The sequence below is a fragment of the Aplysia californica genome, unplaced genomic scaffold (genome assembly GCF_000002075.1).
Source record: "Aplysia californica isolate F4 #8 unplaced genomic scaffold, AplCal3.0 scaffold00392, whole genome shotgun sequence".
Classification (NCBI taxonomy): Eukaryota; Metazoa; Mollusca; class Gastropoda; order Aplysiida; family Aplysiidae; genus Aplysia; species Aplysia californica.
Window position 1 is genome coordinate 182,480 of NW_004797662.1, and position 21,807 is coordinate 204,286.

Here is a 21,807-nt window from a genome sequence, read left to right on the forward strand (position 1 = left end):
CCACCCCCCAATATGCGTAGGTTGTGAAAAAAGCTTTAGTCGTTTTCCTTTTAAAAATAAATCTACCATGTTGGGTATAATTTGAAACCTTATTTTCTCAACTTTCTGATTCAGAATAATGCCTACCATTTCTTTGTATTTTTTGTAAAGACTTCCCTATGGCATCATAATTTTTTTTTTAATGCCAAAAAATAATTTTATGTCTGGTTTTCCCTTGGCCATCACACAAGCAAAAAACAAACAAACAACAACACAAAAATAGTGCACAGCGCCGTATACCCACATCCTGCAGGATGCTCATCTTAGTTCATGCTTGCTCCTCCTAGCAACTGACAGGCACGGCAGTTGGCCTAATCATCTTAACTTTTCCTCCCAAATATGCACAGTCCTCCTTTCCTCTCCGCAGTACTTGCTCATCACGCTCCATCGTTATGTACCCTAGGGGTTCTCAACTGGATTATCGGTGATTATAACAGTACTTTTTTGATCGCTCGCTATCGCATGTCAAGGTCAGGTAAAAAAAAACAACCCCGTCCAATAACAGCTGCAACAGCATGATGCTATTACTCATTCATTTAGAATAGTAGTTGGGAGTTGGCTCATTACTGGACAATAAATGAAATTCAGTGTTTATATTAATTTTAATAAGAAGCTTGAATGGCTCCCTGAGGTTTGGGTTATTCTACACTCACCGAAAAAGGTTGAGAATCCCAGGTTTATTGTTAGATCTCTTAACCCTTGGCATTATAAATTTGATCTGGAGATGATTTTTCTCCCTGGTGACCACTGTGTTAAATGATAGTTCTGCGGTTCGGTCTAACAGTAAATAGAAGTTTCTGCTTTGACGATGTTTCCTGTGAAGCCATTTTGATTCCTTTTTAGTTTGTTTTGATTGATTCCATTTCTGGTGGGAGGTGGTCCCCCCCTGCCGACTTGAATCGTGATTCTCACTTAGCTTTGGTAGTGGTAGTGCCGCGGGCTAGATGTATTGCTTTATGATTGTGTGTGTGGAGTGGTTGTGAACTGCTTATCACCACAGTAGTCATGAGTCTTCTACTTCTTGTGAGGACCTTGGCGTCCCATCCAATTGATCGTCATCTCTGCATGTCAGCGTGTCAGGGTAGGGGAATTCCCCCACCACCGCTTCGCTTCTCCGAGAGAGAGAGTTTGGTTTGGTTTGGTTTTGATTTTTTTTGTCAGTTTGGGCTTCAGGTGGCTTGTTTTGTTAAGTTTCCATCTTGTATTATGAACCCTCCCTCCTTATCTTTCTATCTCTCTTTCTCTTTCCTTACTCTGTCTCTCCATCTGTGCGTATTTGTTATGGATGCAAATAACATTTTTCCCCTCCCTTGTACGACATAAAAGCCATCATCTTGCAAAGGATGATTTATAATGAAACTAGGCACATTTTATAATTTTTATTGTACATTTTATATTAAACAACATATTGTCAAAGGAACCACTTTGCTGTTTGTTTCAATATTTTCATGTGTTTAAGTGAATATTCACTTTTTGTGTGTTGTGTTTGGGTGGTGGACAATAGAGAGAATAGAATAGAAGGTGCTTGGGTCCACTGATTATTGATTGCCATTTCTTCCTGCTTGTTGTAGAAGGCAAAAATGTCCACATGAAGAGCTGTGAGACAAAATGCATTTTCTCCCAAATCTATGCTTTCACCCCCCCCCCCCCCCCCATTGGATCGTAAGGGGAAAAGTTCCTCTCACTCTAGAGCTGTATGTCGTCACAAAACTTTTATTCAGCTACCAAGATTCAGCTTAGTGAATATTATTATCAGCCGTCTTTAAATTTTGCACTTTTTGGACTCAAAACATATGTGTACATTGTGGTGAAATCAGGCGCTCGTCAAAATAATGAAATCGAAGAAACCGGTATTTGTCAGGCAGTGTCACAAGTTTTATCAAATTTTTGTTTTTTGGACCAACACCATTTATGTCTAGATCTATTTTAAAACACTTTTCTGTGTGGATTTTACTGAAAAACTTTGGTTAAAGGTATGTACAAAAAATGTCAGTTTTCCGTTTCCAAAAGACTATGGAAGTCCCCATTCGTGGTGGCCAGTTTCTGACTAATTTTACCCCTCTCCTTCAAATTCAAGATGGATGGGTTGTTTTTTTCATCTCAAGCAAGACAAATAAACAAGCTTGAAGACGATGCCAATAACTCTACATGGCCAAAACCAGTGCCCGATTCCATCCCATCATGACACATTGTCACAACGCTCATATAGACCAACTTTTGTCTTGCTGTCAATGTGGGTTGAGGAACCAGCAGACAGAAGGCAGGATCTAGTGTGGACACCGGGGCACAAGCAGCAGGAAAGAAGAATCAAATAAGCGAGCAAATTCTGTCAAATATTTTTTCACAGTTTATTTACATTTTTAGTGTACAATGGCTTCTCTTTAAAACAGGACAGGTGATTCTACTCAATAAATATTTACACATACACAAACCAGCTAAAAATGCAACAATCAAATAACATTCACAACAAACTTTCGGCAACAATCCTTACTGAAGCTAATGAGTTTTAAAATAAAGCACTTCCTCACAATAACAATAATTTTGCACAGGGCACAAAAAAAAGGTCCTGAGAGAAGCAAGTGCTATCAGAAGCACTCTCCAGCCACCAGGGAGCCAATGCTGTGAGGTGTGAGTGTGAGGTGATGCAACATAACCAGCACCTCGCGACCTCAGTGCTTTCTAGTCGTATCTCCATTTTTTTAAGCATTGAAGATGTGACTTCTTCTTAAGCTCACTCTTTGTTACGAACTGTTTTCACTGTTATTAAAAATGGAGCTATAGGACAAGAAAGCTCTGAGGTCGCGACCTGGTCAGAACAGATGGAGTGAGAGCTTTACAGTACTTGCAACACATACAGATCACAGAGATCTAAGTGCCTTAGATTACAGACTAACAGCGACATACAAGATTAGAGAGTAACAGTAACAAACAAAGAAAAGAAGAGAGATAAAAACGATAGATATTTGACATGAAAGAAGGAGCAAACCATCTTAGACCAACTGCCAACCACCCACTAGGCTGAAACATTCAGTTAGGTTTAGTAGAGTTTTTACAGCGCTCGCAACTGCAAACGGTCATATGAGTGCCAAGGGGTGGATGTCAAAAGTCCCTACAGGGAATCAGGCTTACTGAAGTTACTCTGCTCACCTCTGTAGCTTCAACAGCACAAAGTCTGCAATGACTATAAAGGTACCCCGCAAATAGTGGGTCACAAGAGTGTGGTAAACATACAAAAGAAGTAGAGGAAAAATTACGATAGTAAGGATTAGGAAAGAAAAAGCAGCAGTTATGGGCATGACATTGATGAATCAGCCCATTTACAATTCTACAGAGCATAAGAACATGTTAAAGCCCCCCCCCCCCCAGTCAGTAGCACCGCCCCGGTGTGTTAAAACATTCATAACAGTCCAGTTTTACATGAAACCACTAGAACTGTACGGGGTAGGGACATTACGTACAAGTACCAAGATAATGCACATGCGACAAGGGGAAACAGAAAGCACTCACTCACAAACATGCACACGTAAACGGCCCCCAGTCACTTGTGAACACATGTACAGATCCCAAACATGCCCACACGTATCTCGTCTGTCCATAGCCACCCCCCCCCCCCTACACACACACACACACACAACTTCATTATCAGTCTGTCTCTCTGTCTCTCTCTCTCATGCACACACACTAACAGAACACACTTACAGCCCCCCTTCCCTGACACCACAAGCATTATGACAGTTCAACATCAATATTTGAACTCAACAACCACTGTGTCCATCACTAGTATTTCACTAATGACAAGAGTGAACTTCTTCTTCTAATGTCTTGTGACTCTACAAAGTTCTTACAGATTTTCATCTCACAATGGATAATTTTCACCATACAAATACAATGGGTGAATTTCACCTGACAATAGAAGATTATCAGCATACAATGGATGACTTTCATCTCACAATGAATAATTTCTACTTTACAACAGATGACTTTATCTAAAGAATATGGTGAAATGAAGCGTGCCGAGGTCTCCATAAAATGCCCTAAAAACAACAGTTGAATAAATATTGAGGGAAATTGGAGAGTGAAAAGCTCTAAGAAATTAACCAAACCTCTGGACCTTTTAAAATAACTGGGAAAAAAACAACTTCACAATGGCTTCACAACCCAAATGGTGAACAACAGAAAAAACTGATCAGTAGCACTGCCAGGTCCCTAGGAATCTAAGGGTGCCACTGAATTTAAAATTCAAAATGATCTTCAAAAACATTTTCACTCTTACAAGACAGTCGATTTCTCCCAATTTTGTATCTGCAGTCTGTATTACAGTGAGAACATTTCAATTACAGCGATATTCAGAGAGTTAAAAAAATCTTTTCCAAAGTGGAACCCCTATCTAATGTTATCCAAGGGTTTCCTCACATTCACTTCTCACTCCCAATTTGGATAGACGCTGACAGCCTCTCACAATATACCGGGGGCACTTTTTTTGACAAAAGTAAAATAAAACCCTACTGTGCATTCGCATAGTACAACAATAAAAACCCGCCATTTCCCCATTTTCTATATCTACACACTAGGTCCAGTACATTTGAAATTGAGATTTGGGGAGGGGGGGGGGGAGCAACTTTTCTTTTATCTTTACCCTTTTTACCACTACGATTTTTTGAATATGCATCAAGTTGCACAAACACTGAAGGCTCTCACAGAGTATAAATATGATGAGTGTGTGTGTGTGCGTGTATGAGTGCGCGTATACATATGTGTGTTGTGTGCCCTTGTCCTCTACTTGAGTTCCTGAATCTTCTGTCTGATGGCTGCCTGCCTGAGCTCCTTGTCCCTGTCTTCCTTCTCCACCTCCTTCTTGACCCGCTGCCACTTCTGCACCATGGAGCTCATGTGCTTCTTCTTCATCATGCCACTGGAGCCTGCAGCCGACGACTTCTGTCAAAGTCAAAGGACAAACCAAACTTGTTAATAAAACACATTTGAACTTATAGTGATCAAACTACCGTTTTCAAGTCTTGTATCCACACGACTTTCCCACCAGAAAGGAAAAAAACCTGCAAATCCCTCAGTCCCTGCACACTGTACAGCTCTCATCATGAAAAACTCCATCAGTTTCTCCACACACAAAAAAAAAATACAAGACCAGAGAGCAAGAGTTCTTTCTACCATCAGCCACAGATCTCTAACTCCTTTTACAAAACAAAGAAATATTTCAAATACAACAGACTTTTGTGAACACTGTAAAACAAAATTACAGTAACCGTTAAAGAATTTCAAATTTTTTCGATTTATTTTATGCATTGAAACTTAACGCAAAGAAATTCTATGGTTCCATTAAGTTTGTGTCATCAGGATTTTGGCACACTCTACCCCATTGCATCACACGGGATAAATAGCTCAGCACATTCGCTAAGATCAGGAACAACATCTTCACCGAGAGATAATTCTAACAGGACTTCGCAAAAAACCCCACAGGAAAGTGGTGGTTATATCTCATAGTGCACGGACAGAGCATTGTTCATACACATGGCTCTGATTGATTATTGAGCAAAAGAATCAGCACTTTGAAAAGATGAAGCTACATCATTTATAAAAGCTTCCGTAACTGAAAAAAAAATTGACAAACAAAAGGAATATAACAAATTACAAATGTTGTGACAAGCATCTGCCCATTTCAAATAATAAAACAAACCATGACCTGCAATTAATTTCAAGCAAATTACCAACCATCAATAAAAAAGGCATTCTTCTGTTTGTTTTAGTTTTAGAAGAGGTTTTACGGGGCTCGCAACTGCAGAGGTGCCAACAACAGAAAACCGAAATGAGTATTGGGAAATATGAAAATGAGTATTTTCAGGGGAAAATGTATATTCCCCATGACTGACCCACCGACCAACCAGTAATAGTAAAATGTCCAGGGTGTCCAGCAATATTTCCTGAAAAAAAATTACTAGCTCACCAGGTCAAAAAAGGGAGCACACATGCGTACAATATATACATGTATCCAGTCAACTTCATGTCAGTGTTCAATGTTGTACTGGGGTCTTGTTTGACTTAAGTATTTCAGTCTATTGTATAATATTTTCCTCTCATTATTATATAAAAAATAAATCCTGCTTTGAGAGTTCGGAAGGGCCTAGAACAAGAATTTCGCCTATCAAGAACCAGTCTGGGTGTCATGATTCATATTATTATGAACTGACAGACTCAAATTATTGCTCAAACTCAGAGAAAAGCAATAACTTGTATGGCTCAAGTAGACCCATGCACGGTGAGAGTAGTAACAACTGTGGTAGGGCAAGATGCAGTGACACTGAAAATCTGCTAGTCTTGAACAGAAAGCTACAACATACACTGTAGGTATAATTTACTATCACCCATCCAAGTAGATGTAGGTATAATTTACTATCACCCATCCAAGTAGATGTAGGTATAATTTACTATCACCCATCCAAGTAGATGTAGGTATAATTTACAATCCCCCATCCAAGTAGGTATAATTACTTTCACCCATCCAATGAAACGCGAACACTTTATTTCAATAACACCGACTTGCAAAGTATGAGGAGTCCCGATTCCGCACACAGCCTGCACCAATGCGCGCTTTGCAGAAAGCTCTAATCAAAATTCTGAAATGTGCTCCCAAGTTTTTGTCCTCTGGTGTTGCCTTTACCTTTTCTTTCTTCTTCTTCTTGATCTGCTTCTCTGCGTCTGCCTCCTGCTGTGAAGGGTTTGTCTCCGTCGTCGAGGCGCCAGGTTGGCTCGTCACAGCTGGTGCCGAGGGCAAAGGTGGTGCCGAGTAAAGCTCAGGCTGTTGCAGGGACAGGACAGAATATTGTTGTTGTCAAGTTGCACATAATTTACAACGAGCAAGTACAACAATAACCATATACCACTACAAACAGATGAAGAAATTACATTAACAATGAAAAGAAGTAGAGGAAACAGACCATACTAGAGTGCCAACCAAACACTGACACAAGAGAGAAGATATTTATTTGTACAAATAACGAAGAAACATATTGTCACAAGAATAATAATCATATTAATGTTGGTATAAAACCCTGGACCCTCTTCTATATATAACAACATTGTTCAACTCTAATAACATAATCATTGTTCATAGTTTAGGATTGTGTTGTATTCTTCATAATTTAGGATAGCGTTAAGCTCAAACAGCAAATTTATTCTAGATAATGTGGTGTTTCTTTAAGCTCAAACAGCAGTAACTATTTCACATGATTTAGAAATGCATTCAGCTCTGTTCCACCCATTCTACAAGTACATTTAGCAGAGTTTTGTTTTGTTTTTGTAAGTGTTTTACGGCGCTCGCAACTGCATAAGGTCATATGAGCGCGCGGGTTTAGCAGAGTGTAGAATTCAAAGCTCAAACAAGACAAAAGAGCTTACGGGCTGCATGGCCACTACGTGTGGGGGAATGATGATCTGGGGAGGTCGTGAGATCACGGCCGAATTCTCCTCCTCTGCCTCCTTTTCCTCCTTCTTCTCCCCGCCCTCCTCCTCCATCGCCTCACCATCGATACCATCACCGAGCCCAGCATCAGCCTCTGGGTCCTTGACCTCAGAGCCGGTTGTCTCCAGCTGGAGCTCTGGCGGGTTCTCCCCCTCCTCTGAGTGAGGTGGGGCTGGGATAGGTGGCGGGCTGGGCAGCGGGCTCACTCCAAGCTCTAAGCCAGATGCGGTCAGGTCTGGGGGCAGTGGAGATGCCCGGGAGCTTCCGGCCTGTGGAGAGCCACTCCCATCTCTCACCTGCACACAGGAAGAAAAATGAAAAAATTCTGTCACCTTCATATTCTTTCTTTCTTTTTCTCTTTTTTTTCTCTCTCTCTTTCCCTCAACTCAAAACTCCAAAACACAAGCAAACTGAAGTGGTCTTCTAACATCCTACACTCCAGCCACCACACCTCATAGTCTGCCAACACCTTATCACAAATCATCACACCACATATTATATTAAAATAAATAGGAATTTGTTGATATTTACTACAGTGTGTGCTGGGTATAGCATCCTAGACAACAGTCAAAACACACCACATATCAACATAACATCGCCTCAGAACTATCTTGGCCAAAGTGTACTATACCCTATCTGTACACCCTGGGGTAATTTTGTATCCCCCCGGGTTGTATTCTTCACATTTTAAAATACTTCTAGTACGAAGATCTCTTTGAAACTTTCCGTATTTCCAAAAAAAAAATTATTTTGACAGACTGCTACGCAAAGCGTACGGATCGGATTAACGAGTAAATTTCCTCTTTGGAAAGTGGAGGCACAGAGTTCCGTACATCGTATGGATACAAAAGTAAAACATCACGTACGGATAGGTTTAAGTAAAGTGGCACTTTGGACAATATAGTTCTGGTGTGACGATATCTTGTAAAGATTTGATGCAAATTTCTCCAGAGTGCATTGGGTATAACATTCTGGATGACAGTCAAAACACACTACACATCATCATATCTCGTAAGGATTTGATGAAATTTTCTACAATGGGCGCTAAATATAATACCCTAGACACCAGCCAAAACACACAACAACTGGGCATCCTACCTCCAGTACATCCGGATCGTCCAGAATTTCCACACTGGGAGATCTGACCTCTGACCTCTGCCGCTTCTTCCGCTTGCTCTTGTGCTGGCGTCTGGGGGTGGCCGTCGCGTCTGCCGCGCTCCCCTCGCTGCTGCTGCTGTGGTCTCTACGGCGCCGGCGTTTGCGCCTGTGTCGGTGGGAGCTGCTGTGCTTGTCGTACTTGCCTAAACATGGGGGAGAGACTTCATCTAAGACTTTTTTTATATAATACAATTGCCTAAGCATCTCTGTCAAGATACAACTGCCTAAGCCAGGGGGTCACCAAAATGTTCAAAGTGGGCTGGATAACAAAGAATGCCTGTTCAGGCCTGATTACTATTTTGATCAATTCTATCCACCGACATTTTAAATGAAAGTTTGTCACATTAGAGCCGAGGAAGAGTATGACACATTAGCAAGACCACATGAAGTCTATAAAAAGAAGCATGTTTAGTTTGCACTGTAGAGTTCAATGAACTTTTGGAGACCAAGTTTTTTGCCCTCATGGTTGAGGCCCAGACGAACTAACCTTGAGGGCAATATTTGACCAGTGCACTGTTTGGTATCCCCTGGCTTAAGGAATAAGTCTATCTCAGCTAATAACACTCCCAAGGAGCTTATATTGGGTGTGGACGATTATATGGCAATGGAGATTAGTTACCAATCGCGAAAATTTTTTTTTACTGATTCCGTTGCCATGAAAACTGCAGCCACTTTGGAGTTTAGAGACATAACGTGGTACCATTTTCTCACCTTATTCATAAACAGATTAGGTTCATATTTAGCATACACACTTATAAGGCAAAAATCGCACTGCCTGTAAGAGTAATTTTTTATATCTGGTTTAGTTTTTATTTTGTGGCACTTTCAAATCTGGCTCTAGCGAAATAAGTGTAAAAACTTGAAAAACCTAGCTTTTTAAGTTCACAGATTAAGAACCAATGTCATAAAAAAAATTTGTGTGAGTAAAATAAAGTGCTTACTAAAAACAACACTATGGCTTGAGCAAAAGTTTTTTTTTAAAAGTCTGAATAAATAGATTTCTAGTACATGAAACAAAGCTTGACTGTATTGAGGGTACATTTTTACCTCACTAATAACCTGAGCCAAAAAAATTATATAGGCACTCATGTTTTGACCACAATGACGGTTAACACAGTACATGAACATTATAGTTGATGCCTCAATAAACAAACTACTACTAGCTAACTGACACGCAGTACATAAACGTCAAACGTATGTGTCAGATGCCAACACATAAAAAGGTAAAGTAAAAAAACCAACAACAATGATCTGTTTCTTGTAAGGTGGGGATCACCAGAGAATGATGGTACAGATGTGTCACTTATTACTCAAACTCAACTGAGACGCTGCCAAAAATCATCCTATTGTACCTTATCTCATCCTTCATCTTATCACTCACTCCTCATCCTTCATCTTATCACTCACTTCTCTCCTTCTCCTCTCGCTTCCTGTGGCGGCCGCTGCTGCTCCGGCTCTTGCGATCCTCCACCTCCGAGGCATCTCGCGACCTGTTCTCATTGGTCGAGGCTTTCCTGCCGCTCTCCTTCTCCTTGACCTCCTCCTTGTCGTCCTTGACTTCGGGGTACTCCCACTGGATGCGGCCGGTGACCTTGTGGCGGTAGTAGTAGCGGTTGTTGGCTCTACGATCCGGGGGAGAGAAGAAACGGTGCAGGAGGTGACGCACGGACCAAGTCATGACGGTGGAGATAGGGAGGGGAGGGGGATAGAGTAAGAGGAAAGGGGGTGAGAAGTTGGGGAGGGGGGGGGGGATGAACAGTCGGAGGGAGGGAGAGGGGGAAGGAGCAGTACGGGAAGGAGCAAAAGGTATTTTGAGCAGGTTACATCAACTAAAACGTACAAAATAACAAACAAAATCTAAAAACATTTGGCTGTGCAAACAACTGCAGCACTTTGTTCCAACATCATACCTGACCTACACAACACACGCACACGGGCACAGCCAGCAGCTCGTAGTCCACTCTTTCAGTGCTTCACAAACAACTTCCTACCCGCTGCCAGACCACTTGACTCTGCCAAAACAAACCTCTGGGAAAATCCTCCAACTTCAAAAATACACCTCTTGTGCAACAGGTCATTGATCTTTGATCTTATCTCAACATCTAATAACAACGTCTTTTATCTTCTCCTGCGTCCTGTCTTTTAGAACCACCAGCATCATGTCCTCTTCGCCAAAAACACCTAGCCTTTTAATTGACATCAAAGGCTAGACATTTTACAGTTTGCGCAAGACGTCCGACTGCTTAATAAAATCCTACCAGCTTGAGAGGAGACTGGATTAGACTGTCTGGTTTGACAAACATCACGATATTTTGAGAAAACTGCAATGACAAAATATTCATGTTTCACAGAAAACATAGTTACACTAGACCCCATCACTGCAGCCTTAAAGAGAAACAAACACACACAACTTTCCTTCGACAGTCACAAGGTCCAGTTGACTGAAAACACGACCAAAGAGAAAGAGATACCCACACAACTAAGACTAAGACAAAGACAATTCAAAAAGAGACACCTTGCTGCTTTTTTCATATGTGATTAAACACACCATATCTTTACCACAACTGAAGACATCAGTTTGTGGAAATAAAATGCATTTGCAGTATTTCTATACGCCTCCTTTGGGCTCAAGACAATCTTCCTCAGCCCAATCAAAATTGTCCAACGAAGTGACTTGAGACCCATAAAAGTTACAAAATAATAGCAATAAGTCAGGGGTGTTACAAAGATGAATCTGGCTACAGAAATTTCCACTAGACTTTTACAAAAACGTTTTGCTCATCATAAAGAATGAACGCTGTTAAACTTGAATTTCAGTAAAAAAAAAAAAAACTCCAAAAAGCCTTGAGGCGTCTAAGGATTTTGAAAAACCTTCCGAAAAAGCAGGAGTCAAAAGACAGTCTACTGTTTCAACAGAAAACCCATTCAATCAGCTCATGACCAGGTGAACACGGACAACGATGTACTGATGTGTGACACACAAAGGACTCAAGTCCACCAGCAGTTGGAGTTTGTCCAGCCACCCACACCAGAAACACTCAATGATCAGAATAGCAAAGACCAAAAGTGTACAGAGTCTGAGAACGCAAGTGTTATACTCTTAGCTTCTTCCTTCTTCTTCCTTGTTTTCGATGACAGCAGCTAGACAGTCAGTCCGATGTCGCGCACAAACAGTGCAGTCCGCTTCAAATCTGAGAGACTGCCATAGAGCTTTCTCTCAAGAGGAGTCACATTTTGCCATTCTCAATGATCAGAACAGCAAAGACCAAAAGTACACAGAGTCTGAGAATGCAAGTGTTATACTCTTATCAAAATCCTACTCCTCTCACAGTAGCTTTCATTTTGACCTCATTTCCCATCAAGAGGAGCAAGAGGCCGAATTGTTTACACCTAGCAAGCTTTTTCAGAATTTTGTTTAAGTTCAATCAAAGCATCTCAGAACATTCTCCGCAGAACAAAGAGCTTCTCTTCACTTCTGGCAGCTTCAGCATCTGAAAAAAAGACGCATCTGAAAAGACATTAGTATAGAGCTCTTAAAACTCTCCACAAAACAGTTTCTTGTTGATCACTTCTAATAAATATACTACTCTAACAGATCCCTGCTGTCACTGTTCAAACTTATTTCCTTACAATCTTAAGGATCTATTCTTTTGGCTTACAAAAATATACAAACAGAGCTTCTTTACTTCCCTTCTGCAACCAAAACTGTCATTGAAATCATTTAGTTCCCATAGTTGTACTCCATTCCAACCATCCGATCTGAGGCTATTTTACACTTTGCCAGGTAGAGATCTACCCATAATCGCCTATATTCCCACTTTTAACAAGACTAGTTCCCCAGCTGTTGATTTTTTTTTTTAAGTTCGTTTCATATATGTTGTACGCTTAACGGCAACAGAGGATGAAAAAGAAAAAAAAAGTACAAAAATTGACCTTAATCATTGCTACAACAACCCCCCGCCCTAATTCACAAGAGTCCAGACATACTGACAGTTAAAAAAGTAAAAGAAGTACTTACTTCCAGAAATTGTGAACATTTCACCTTGCACCAACACTGGTTGGAAGTTTCTCCAACTTTACTTTAAAGTCTCCGGGCTCATCTCCCAGTGACTTTGGCTTCCACTTAGAGAATCTGCCAGCGGAGGCAGCTGCCTCGTCTTCTTCCATTGTCCGCCACGCGCACACATCAGCGTCAGGTGTTTGTTCATGTATTGTCATTGTCATGATCATTTCATATAACAAAGTCACAGTGTGGCTAGAAACACAAAATCACAGTGCTGATACTTTTTGTGACCACGGCATGATGGACCAGGCTCATTTATCACTTCTGGTACCCCCTATCCCCCACCCACCCCCTCCCTCTTTTCTGTCTTTCACTTTCAGTTATCTTTCAAAAGCAATTTCAAGTGTGTAAACTGTCACAAAAATCTCCTTCATGAAAATGAAAATCCTCACTTATAATATCTGATATTCTATTCTTTGATAATGTGAAGACCGCATCCGAACCGAACTGACGCTATCTGATACATTAATTTTTTTTTAAAGCCATTAAAAACCCACCTACACATGATACCCTCTTCTCCTCACAGTAATATCTTACAAAACTTTAGACAGAAGAATTCACTAAAGCATTAATTAGGAACAGCTGCAGCGGTCAGTTTGGTTGAATCAATCTGTTTACAACTCTTGTTGTTATTACTTCAGTGGAGCCAAGGGAAAGCTAATAACATTCTGTCTACATGGGTCAGAACTTTTCACCTCTCTCAGTTTTGGGACCATAGAATGAGCAGAAAGTGATATATTTGTTACTTGACCATGGCACAGAAATCTGACCTTCCAAGAAATCACATCTTCCTCCAAATTTCAAACCATTTTCAGAGACTACTCTCAAATCTCAAAGAGGAAATTACTACTGTAATTGGCGTTGTGATAACTTTTCCACGGTCCTTGCGATACTAACACACTTCGTTTTTCACCCTTTAATTCAAGCTACTTTTTAAAACCACCTTAAAACAGCCATCAACTTTCAAGACCTAACGCTATCATCCGAAACTCCTGTATATTTTCAGCCATACATGAAACCATCTTAACCACCATCCTACATCATAAGCCGGGTCCATACATGCTGAGGCACGACACAAAGAGGAAAAAAAAAGGAACCCAATCCGGGAAAAACTACGTTCTCCGATCACCAAATAACGATTCGGAGAGGGTGCTATTGTAGCTGACATTGCTGCTGTTGCTACTAGTACTACTATTGTTGTTGTTGTTGTTGTTGTGGTGCTTGCAGCATGTTTGAGTTGGGTTGCCGTGCTAGGCCTATGACACAAGAGAAGATGGAGCCGGGGCGGCCGTACCTGTCCCACTGACACGCCCAGCCCTCGGGCACCGCGCTCAGCTCGTACTGCTGCAGGAGACCCTCGGCCACCACCAGCTGCTGACGAAAGTACTGGCTCGACAGCCCGCCCGCACCCCAGTCTGTCAGCCGCGTCTAAAGGGAAGGAGGAAGAGAAGAGAACAAACAAGTTTTATTTATTGGCTGGTTCGTGTTCTTTCGGTATAGAGAAACAAGTTGCACCCCCACCCCTCAACCATCTGCAATAAATCTTTAAAATTTACTAATGGATGTAGATGATTATTTCAGAGTTACAATGAAAACACAGTATGAATTATATCTTTTTAACGCAACATAAAAGTTTTGCAAAAAGGTTACTGGGTTGCTAAGAAGGTCTTCTTGTTTATATTGAACAAATATAACCTTAGTTCATACAACTTCAACTATTTTGATTCAACATAATATCATTAACCACAACAGAGTACAAATTTTTAAAAACTGATTTATCTTTGGTTTACTGTAAAATGTTTTCATTCCCTACTGATTTGGCAAAAACTCACAAAAACAATAGTTTCTACTTAATGTAGGGTCAGCATTCACCATACAAACCAAGAGCCGCCTTGTCAATTACCTGCAATTCGATAAACAAGATTTGCAGACGCGACAGGTTGTCTGTGCCGATGTCCAGAAACTCCAGCTTGTTCAGAGCCAGCTCTGCCATCTCCTTTATCTCAGTCTGGCGGGAAAAAACCCCAAAACGCACTAATTTATGAGTTGAAATAAAGCATGAACTTTGAACTTCAACACACATAAACATATGAGTCAAAATAAAAAAACGAATAAATGTACGTGTCAAAATAAAATGCATGAATGTAGATGTTAAAAATAAAACACATGAGTGTGCAGGTAATAAAAAATATAAACTCAATTTTCATAAAGAAAAGATAAAATCATAGATTTATGCAAAACTGATCTGCTGGGCAGAAGCAGTAGATGAAAAAAGAGCCCACATCAATCACTCACAGAAAGAACAACAAACAAATGTACCAATAACGTATTCCACTTATGATCATAATGTGAATAGGAAAGAAAGCAATTGCATGGCAAAACCAGAAAAACATACTTTTAAAAGTGGTAACTTGGGTTATAATTTATCATAAAAATTGAATGCTTCAATCAACACAACTCAGGCTACATATAGGTAGCGTAAACACGGCATCGCAGGGCGTGGTATCGGTAAAATCGGGGTAATTCCGATCGCTGTTTCTTTGTTCTTTCGCTATAAAACACCAAATGCCGTACACCTTGTAAAAGTTCATCTTTTCCTCGTTACAATGGTGTAAGTTGTTTATATGTCCGATTATTAGGAGCTGGAGAATCGCTGAGGAAAGCGAAGCCCCTCGGGGTCGGAATGCGTGGTCGGCCGGGTGAAAAATTGACACGCATGCATTCAAATGCTTCGCGGAATGAGGGATGATTAAATACCGTCTTTTCATTGGCGGAGAACTGTAGAGCTTTAAACGGGCTTTCCCGTGATATAAGTTTAGCCTTTGGCGTCTTTATAGAAAGCTTTTAAAAATACCGTCAAAATGTTTAAAGATCACTTTTTACACAAAATATGTAAAATACCGGCTTATAAAAAGTATTAATTTAAAGATCAGTTCATATCCTATTAGAATAAAGTAATTAAATTGGAATTATTTTACATCAATCCTTCCGAGAGACTCAGAAAGCATGTGACCCCGCATCCGTGGTACACTACAGTATAAGCCGACTCGCTCGCCGCGGGGCCCGGTGCAGCACCGGCCGGGTCAACGCTCGGTGTTTTTGTCGAAGTAACGACAGATCATCGTGTTTGAAGTGATAAAATACTGATTTGTAAAGATCTCACAGTCTTGAGAAAAAATTATGCTCCATATATTTGTTATAGTGATTGTACTCTGTTAATGTGGAGATGTTTAGTGGACTTGTTACTTTTTTATTGTCTGTCAAACATGGGGTTGCAGCCAGTGACTGACTTTAACAAATTTGATCAAATTTTAAACAACTACAATTTTCTTAAAAATTGACGGAGAGGTTAAAGAATGGTACCAAAATGCTCAGTGGATATAGGCCTTTCAAATGGAACAGATACATTTGGCATACAGCTTGTTTGAAAATTTAGTTTCTGGTACCTACTACATAAAGGGCAAATGCTATGACGCTGTCATCCAGGGTTGACCCCCCGCTGCATAAACTACATCTTTGAAGAAATACAGAAGGAAATACTGAGTTCTGTTTTCATGTGGGGAAGACATATTAAAGAGTATTTTCGCCTCTATGTCAGCAAGAATAGAAAAGAAGTAGGATCTACAGTCCGTGCTGGCTATAAGCACGCCGGCCTTAAGCACGTTTCGGACTCAAACACGCTAAACGGCTCTTACCGAATTTTTGCTATATAAATTACACGCCTATAAGCACGGTAACTTCGGCTTCAAGCATGCTTCATTTACAAGACAGTCAATATTTTCATGATGACCCATCGAAGTTTGAACACAGTTTACACCGCAGCAGTGGAGTGTGTCAAGAAAAACACAAAGAACGCAAGTGATGGACACACACACTCACACGGGCGGAGAGGAAGGCAGAGAGATGCACACAGCCGTGCGCGCGGACATAGGATCTAGCCTAGGCCTAGGGCAAAGCTACACATGACCCAAAAAAAATTTAAAAATACAAAGAGAGTCGGGGAGACGAGAAAAGGAGGCTGGCTGAGATTTTACCTTTGACCCTCGCTATCCATTAATCCTGATTGTGTATCACGCGCGAGGTGGGATGAAGGCAGTGGTATGAGTGGCACAGCGGGCAGTGGTACGCACAGGCAGTGTGTTACAGTAGGCCTAGTGTGCTGTATCGTGACTGGCCGTCTAAATTAAGTTTTCATTTCCCATTCGACCACAAAACAAAAACGAACAAGCGAACAAAAACTACCATGGCGGGTGTCTAAATAACAGTGCACACTTTTGCGGGACCGCTATAGGCCTACTTACAAACAAAGGGAAATAGCACGTGGAATTTTCTACATGAAAATCTCTGGATTATGTCTACTTCGCACTTGAGCACGCTTCGACTTTAAGCATGCTAAAGCTTTCTCCCGATGACCGTGCTTAAAGCCGGCATGGACTGTACCAGTAGCGCCCTCCTACCATCCACATAAACTGATGTTAAAAAAAAGTAATAAGCAAAAGTAAAACATAACAAAACAAAGAGCACATGAGGCACCATACACTTCTTACAAAAGGTAGCACCCGTAGCATGACACGTCACACTCAGTGACCACACATACCTTCAGGTTTTCTTCCTCTGCCTCAGCTCCTGTCTTCGAGTCTCCATCCCCTTTAGAGTCAACATCCTTAGCTGAAAAAAACAAAAACAAGCAGAAAGTCAGACAGAAATTCAGAGAAGCAGATTTGCAGATCACAGGAAGTCTACTTCCCCAAGAACAGCTAAGATTACTCAGAAGCAAAAATCTAAGCTGAAAAAGGGTCATAAACAGCTGTCAATATTCAAAGCAGCCACCCACCACACATACATCGCAACCTCAGTGCTCTCTTGTCGTATCTCTATTTTTAATAACAGTGAAAACAGTTCATAACAAAGAGTGAGCTTAAGAAGAAGTCACATTTTTACTGCTAAAAAAATGGATATGCAACAAGAAGGCACTGGGGTCGCAACATGTGTATTTGAAATCTCGGTGAACCTGTGTAAGGAAGTTTCCAGTAGCACCCCTGAACAGATAGCTTAGATCTTTAGAAACACTTGGTACAGCCAATGTTACAGACTATTAATACGTCAATGTCCATCCAAGCATGCAGAAAATCCTTTTTGAAGTGCTATTGAATTATCTTTTTAAAAAGTTTTTTTTCTGCCATTGCCATTCTTCTATTCTACAGACTCTAACAGGGTAAGGATAAACCAGTTTTGCTGTTTTCAGAGAACACATTCTACATAAACACTGGTTTCGGGTTGTTTGGGTATAATTCTATAATTCTCATTCAGTGTACCGTCGTTTGATCATTACAAGTAGACATGAGACATTATTATTGGCAGTCAGACTGAGTCTTGAGACCACGGCAACAACATCATAATCAGATACAGCATCACATTTCAAGCTACTCTATGCTCAATCAAACAGACAATCTAATCTCATCGCATCTGTAAGACTTCACTACCTAAAGCATCACCAGCTTACCTGTCTCTGTGACAAGCTGGGCTCCATTCCCATTGGCCAATTTCACATCCACACTTGCAACATCATGAGTTTGAAGCTCCACCTGCAACATATATCACACACTTTTTTAAAACAAAACAGACACAGGTTGATGAAAAAAAAAAAAAGGTATAGATTATTGAGACCAGAAAAGGCAAGACGTTAGACATATTATATATACAACATATGGAAAGAGAAGATTCTACGACTATCCCATTATCAGCAGTGGTGTCTAGCTGTTCTGTCACATTGCCAGTTAGAGCAACCCTTTTATCACCAAGAAATCCCTCAAAACTATAATTAAGCTGAGCCTTAAAAAAGTAATTAAATCCTGTCCGTACGTCGTGTTTTACTATCGTATCCATATGATGTGGGGAACTCTGTGCAACCACTTTCCAAAGAGGAAATTTACTTGTTAATCCGATCCGTACGCTTTGCATAGCAGTCTGTCAAAATTATTTTTTGAGAAATACTGAAAGTTTCAAAGAGATCTTCGTACTAGAAGTATTCTAAAATGTCAAGAATACAACCACGGGGGTACAAAAAGACCCCAGGGTGTACGGATAGAGTTAAATGTCCAAAGAGTCTCCCATGTTCCTGATTATAGAGTTTAAAAAAGGACTTCTTCTGGTAAACCCTTACCAAGTGGGGGCTTGGCGTGTGCTCTGGTTGGTGTGCTCCTGCTTCCCTATCAAACATCTATTGTCTTTATCTTTCCACCTTTTTTTTCTTTGTATGTTACCATAAAACTCTCTAACTAAAACCATAACTATTCCCTTTGAAACAAACCACATGGGCTCACCTTTTTCCGCTCCAGTTTCTTCTCCAGGGCCAGCTCAAGGGCACGGTCAATGTCGTCAAGGTCATCCGGGTCAATATCCTCAGTGACCAATGCCATATCATTGCCACTACCACTCTGCTGCTCTGGGCAAGGGACCTCCTCTTTCCCTTTCTCCTTAAGTTTTTTCTCCTCAACTATTTCCTGGTGCTCTGAAGGAGGTTTTACGATTTTCTCGAGGTCAACAGACGGCTTCTCTGCCTTTACATCTAATTTTCTCTTTTTCGATTCTTTCTTTTTCTCTTTCTTCCTCCGCTTTGACCTCTCTCCATCACTCTCCTTCAGTTCTCCCTCCTCCTCCTCGTCAGTACCCCCATAAGATGCTACAATGCTGAAAGACTTGGAGGATTTATTCCCACCACTGCTGCTGGCCATGGGCTTGTCTTTCGGTTTATCCGACTTCCTTGAGGAAAGTTTCTCTTGCTTGGGCAGTGAACTATTTGAGACCACCTTGGCTGCAGCCTTTTCCTTCTCAACACTGCTGACGTTCTCCAACCCTTCCGAAATCTCTCCTTCCTCCATAGACTCCATCTTGACAGCGTCTTTGGCATCTTTTTCAAGCTCCACAGATTTCACTTCCAGCTTGGCCGTTGCAACTGCTTCATCATCGGACAGCGCGGGTTTCGGTGAAACAATAGAGGGGAAGTCTTCTGCAAACATATCCAACTCTTCCTTCTTTTTTCGAGATTTTTTCGTGCGGTCCTTTTCAGAACTATCTGCAGAAGATGTTGTCACTTGCTCCAACTTAACATCATCCTCCTGACATTTCCCCTCAGCATCCTGCTTCGGCAAAACGGCGGCTGACAAGCCTTCCTCACAGCTCTCCACATTTGGCAAAGGAGGACCTGACTCCTCCACCTTGATCTCTGAACTCGAGCTTTCGTCCTTCGGCAATAAGCTGACACTGGAAGAGGAAGGGGCAGCGAACCCTTCACTCTGATCACTATCCCCGTCTTCTGTGACTGCTACACACTGCGCTTGATTGGACACATCATTGGCTTCTTCGCCAGCACTAGCAGTAACATCAGGCTCCTTCACGCCAACCTCCGCCAGTAACTCGGGAGGAAGATCTGGTGCACTGTGATCATCATTCTCACCATCATCATCAGTCCCTCCGGCATCTTTCTCCTTCACCAGTTGTTCCCCTTGAGCCATGTCTTCGGGATCCTCTCGAACTTCACTGACAGAACCTAACACAGGCATGGACGGCTCAACTTCTTCCTTCTCCACCTTCCCGCTGTCACTCGGGCTCGACTTCCTACTGTCCACTTCGGGACCTCCGAGCTCCGGCATCGACTTGACCCCATTATCCTCTTCATCCTCGTTGTCGTCGTCTTCCTGGTCCGATAGATACGGCACGATGCTAGGTAAGCTGGGACCTATCACAGCGGGAGGAGCTGTGGGCCCTTCCGGAGGTCCGATGTCAGGCATATGAGGTGAGTGTCTCCCCTTTCCCCCTTCATCTGAAGAATAACCCTCATTACGTCGATGTTTGTGCTTTTTCGACTTGTGGCTTTTCTTCTTCTTTTCATGTTTGTGTCTACTGTGAGAGGAGGAAGACGAAATGGAAACAGGGAGGGATTCTTGCTTTGAGGTAGAAACCTGAGTGTCGAGATTTTTACTGCTCTGTGCCTCCACAGCTGAATGTGTCAGAGCCCCTGTGCTACCTGTACCGTTGACTTTACTGTATTTGCTGGAGAGAATAAAGAATGCAGAAAGAAAAAAAAATTATTTTGAAGTTTGGCTTACTAACCTTTGACAAATTTACATCAGATAGACTCAAATACTAATACACGGCAAGTAAGTGTGATAGCAGGCATATGTGAAGCAGTGAGGTGAAATCAGGCGCTCGTCAAAATAATGAAAGTCAAGAAATTGTCATTTCTCCGCAGGTTTGGGAATTCTTATCGAATTTTTGTTTTTTCGTTCAACACCCTTCATGCCCATTAAAGAGCACATTTCTGTGTGGATTCTACTGAAAAACATTGATTAAAGGCAGAAAAAATGTAATTTTTCAGTTTCCACGGACTCTCAAGCTAAAGAAATAACTCAACTTAAGCGGCCGTTTCTCACTTATTTTACCTCTGAATCAGACAGACGACCCTCACCTCCTTCAATCACACATATCTCGACTTCTATTCAACATAGATGGATATCACTTTCCCCCAAAACAAAGAATATGGACTGGCCCAACTCCGTATGCCCGAAAATTGACGAGAGCCTGATTCCACCGCGATGTGCCACATATTTTGACTTGAGTGACAAGGTAGAAGGTCAAGATTCAAATATTGACTAGAAACAAAGACAACATTTTTCTGCCCATAGACCTCTTTAATAACATTTTAGGCTCTGAAGCTTCACTTTGACCTGACTGAAACCTAACCAAAATCCAGTACAAATTTGGAAGTAAAAATGAAAACATAACTTTAACTATCTTTTCCCCATGCAAGCTTTGTTGTATTCAGTTCAGCTCTCCTTCATAATGACATCTTTACCTAGAGTCTGGCCAGGCCAAAAAATAAACCAGTCAAAACCTTACAGGCTGGTTTTACTTTGAACCAAGAAAAACGTATCAACAAAATGATGGTCATTTAACAAAATTAAAAGGCAATACTAAATGACAGAAACAACAGACACAGAGCCAAGACGCAGGACCAACCAGTAACTCCCTTCAACCATCAACCCAACCGCCAGACATGCCCCCCCTCCCCCCT

The 21,807-nt window shown here is 41.3% G+C and overlaps 1 protein-coding gene across 1 annotated transcript in view; it reads right to left on the reverse strand.

Moving 5' to 3' along the window:
* Positions 1-4,675: 4,675 nt before the first annotated feature.
* The window catches only part of LOC101845413 (formin-binding protein 4), a gene marked incomplete at its 5' end in the record, with an annotated part of 37,760 nt that continues 20,628 nt past the window's right edge, over positions 4,676-21,807 (reverse strand). The window contains 10 exon segments of the mRNA XM_005103838.3: positions 4,676-4,974; positions 6,713-6,850; positions 7,450-7,809; positions 8,612-8,814; positions 10,079-10,293; positions 14,029-14,162; positions 14,638-14,742; positions 17,332-17,402; positions 18,238-18,319; positions 19,058-20,786. Coding sequence (XP_005103895.1) covers positions 4,816-4,974; positions 6,713-6,850; positions 7,450-7,809; positions 8,612-8,814; positions 10,079-10,293; positions 14,029-14,162; positions 14,638-14,742; positions 17,332-17,402; positions 18,238-18,319; positions 19,058-20,786 — 3,196 coding nt within the window. The 3' untranslated portion in view covers positions 4,676-4,815.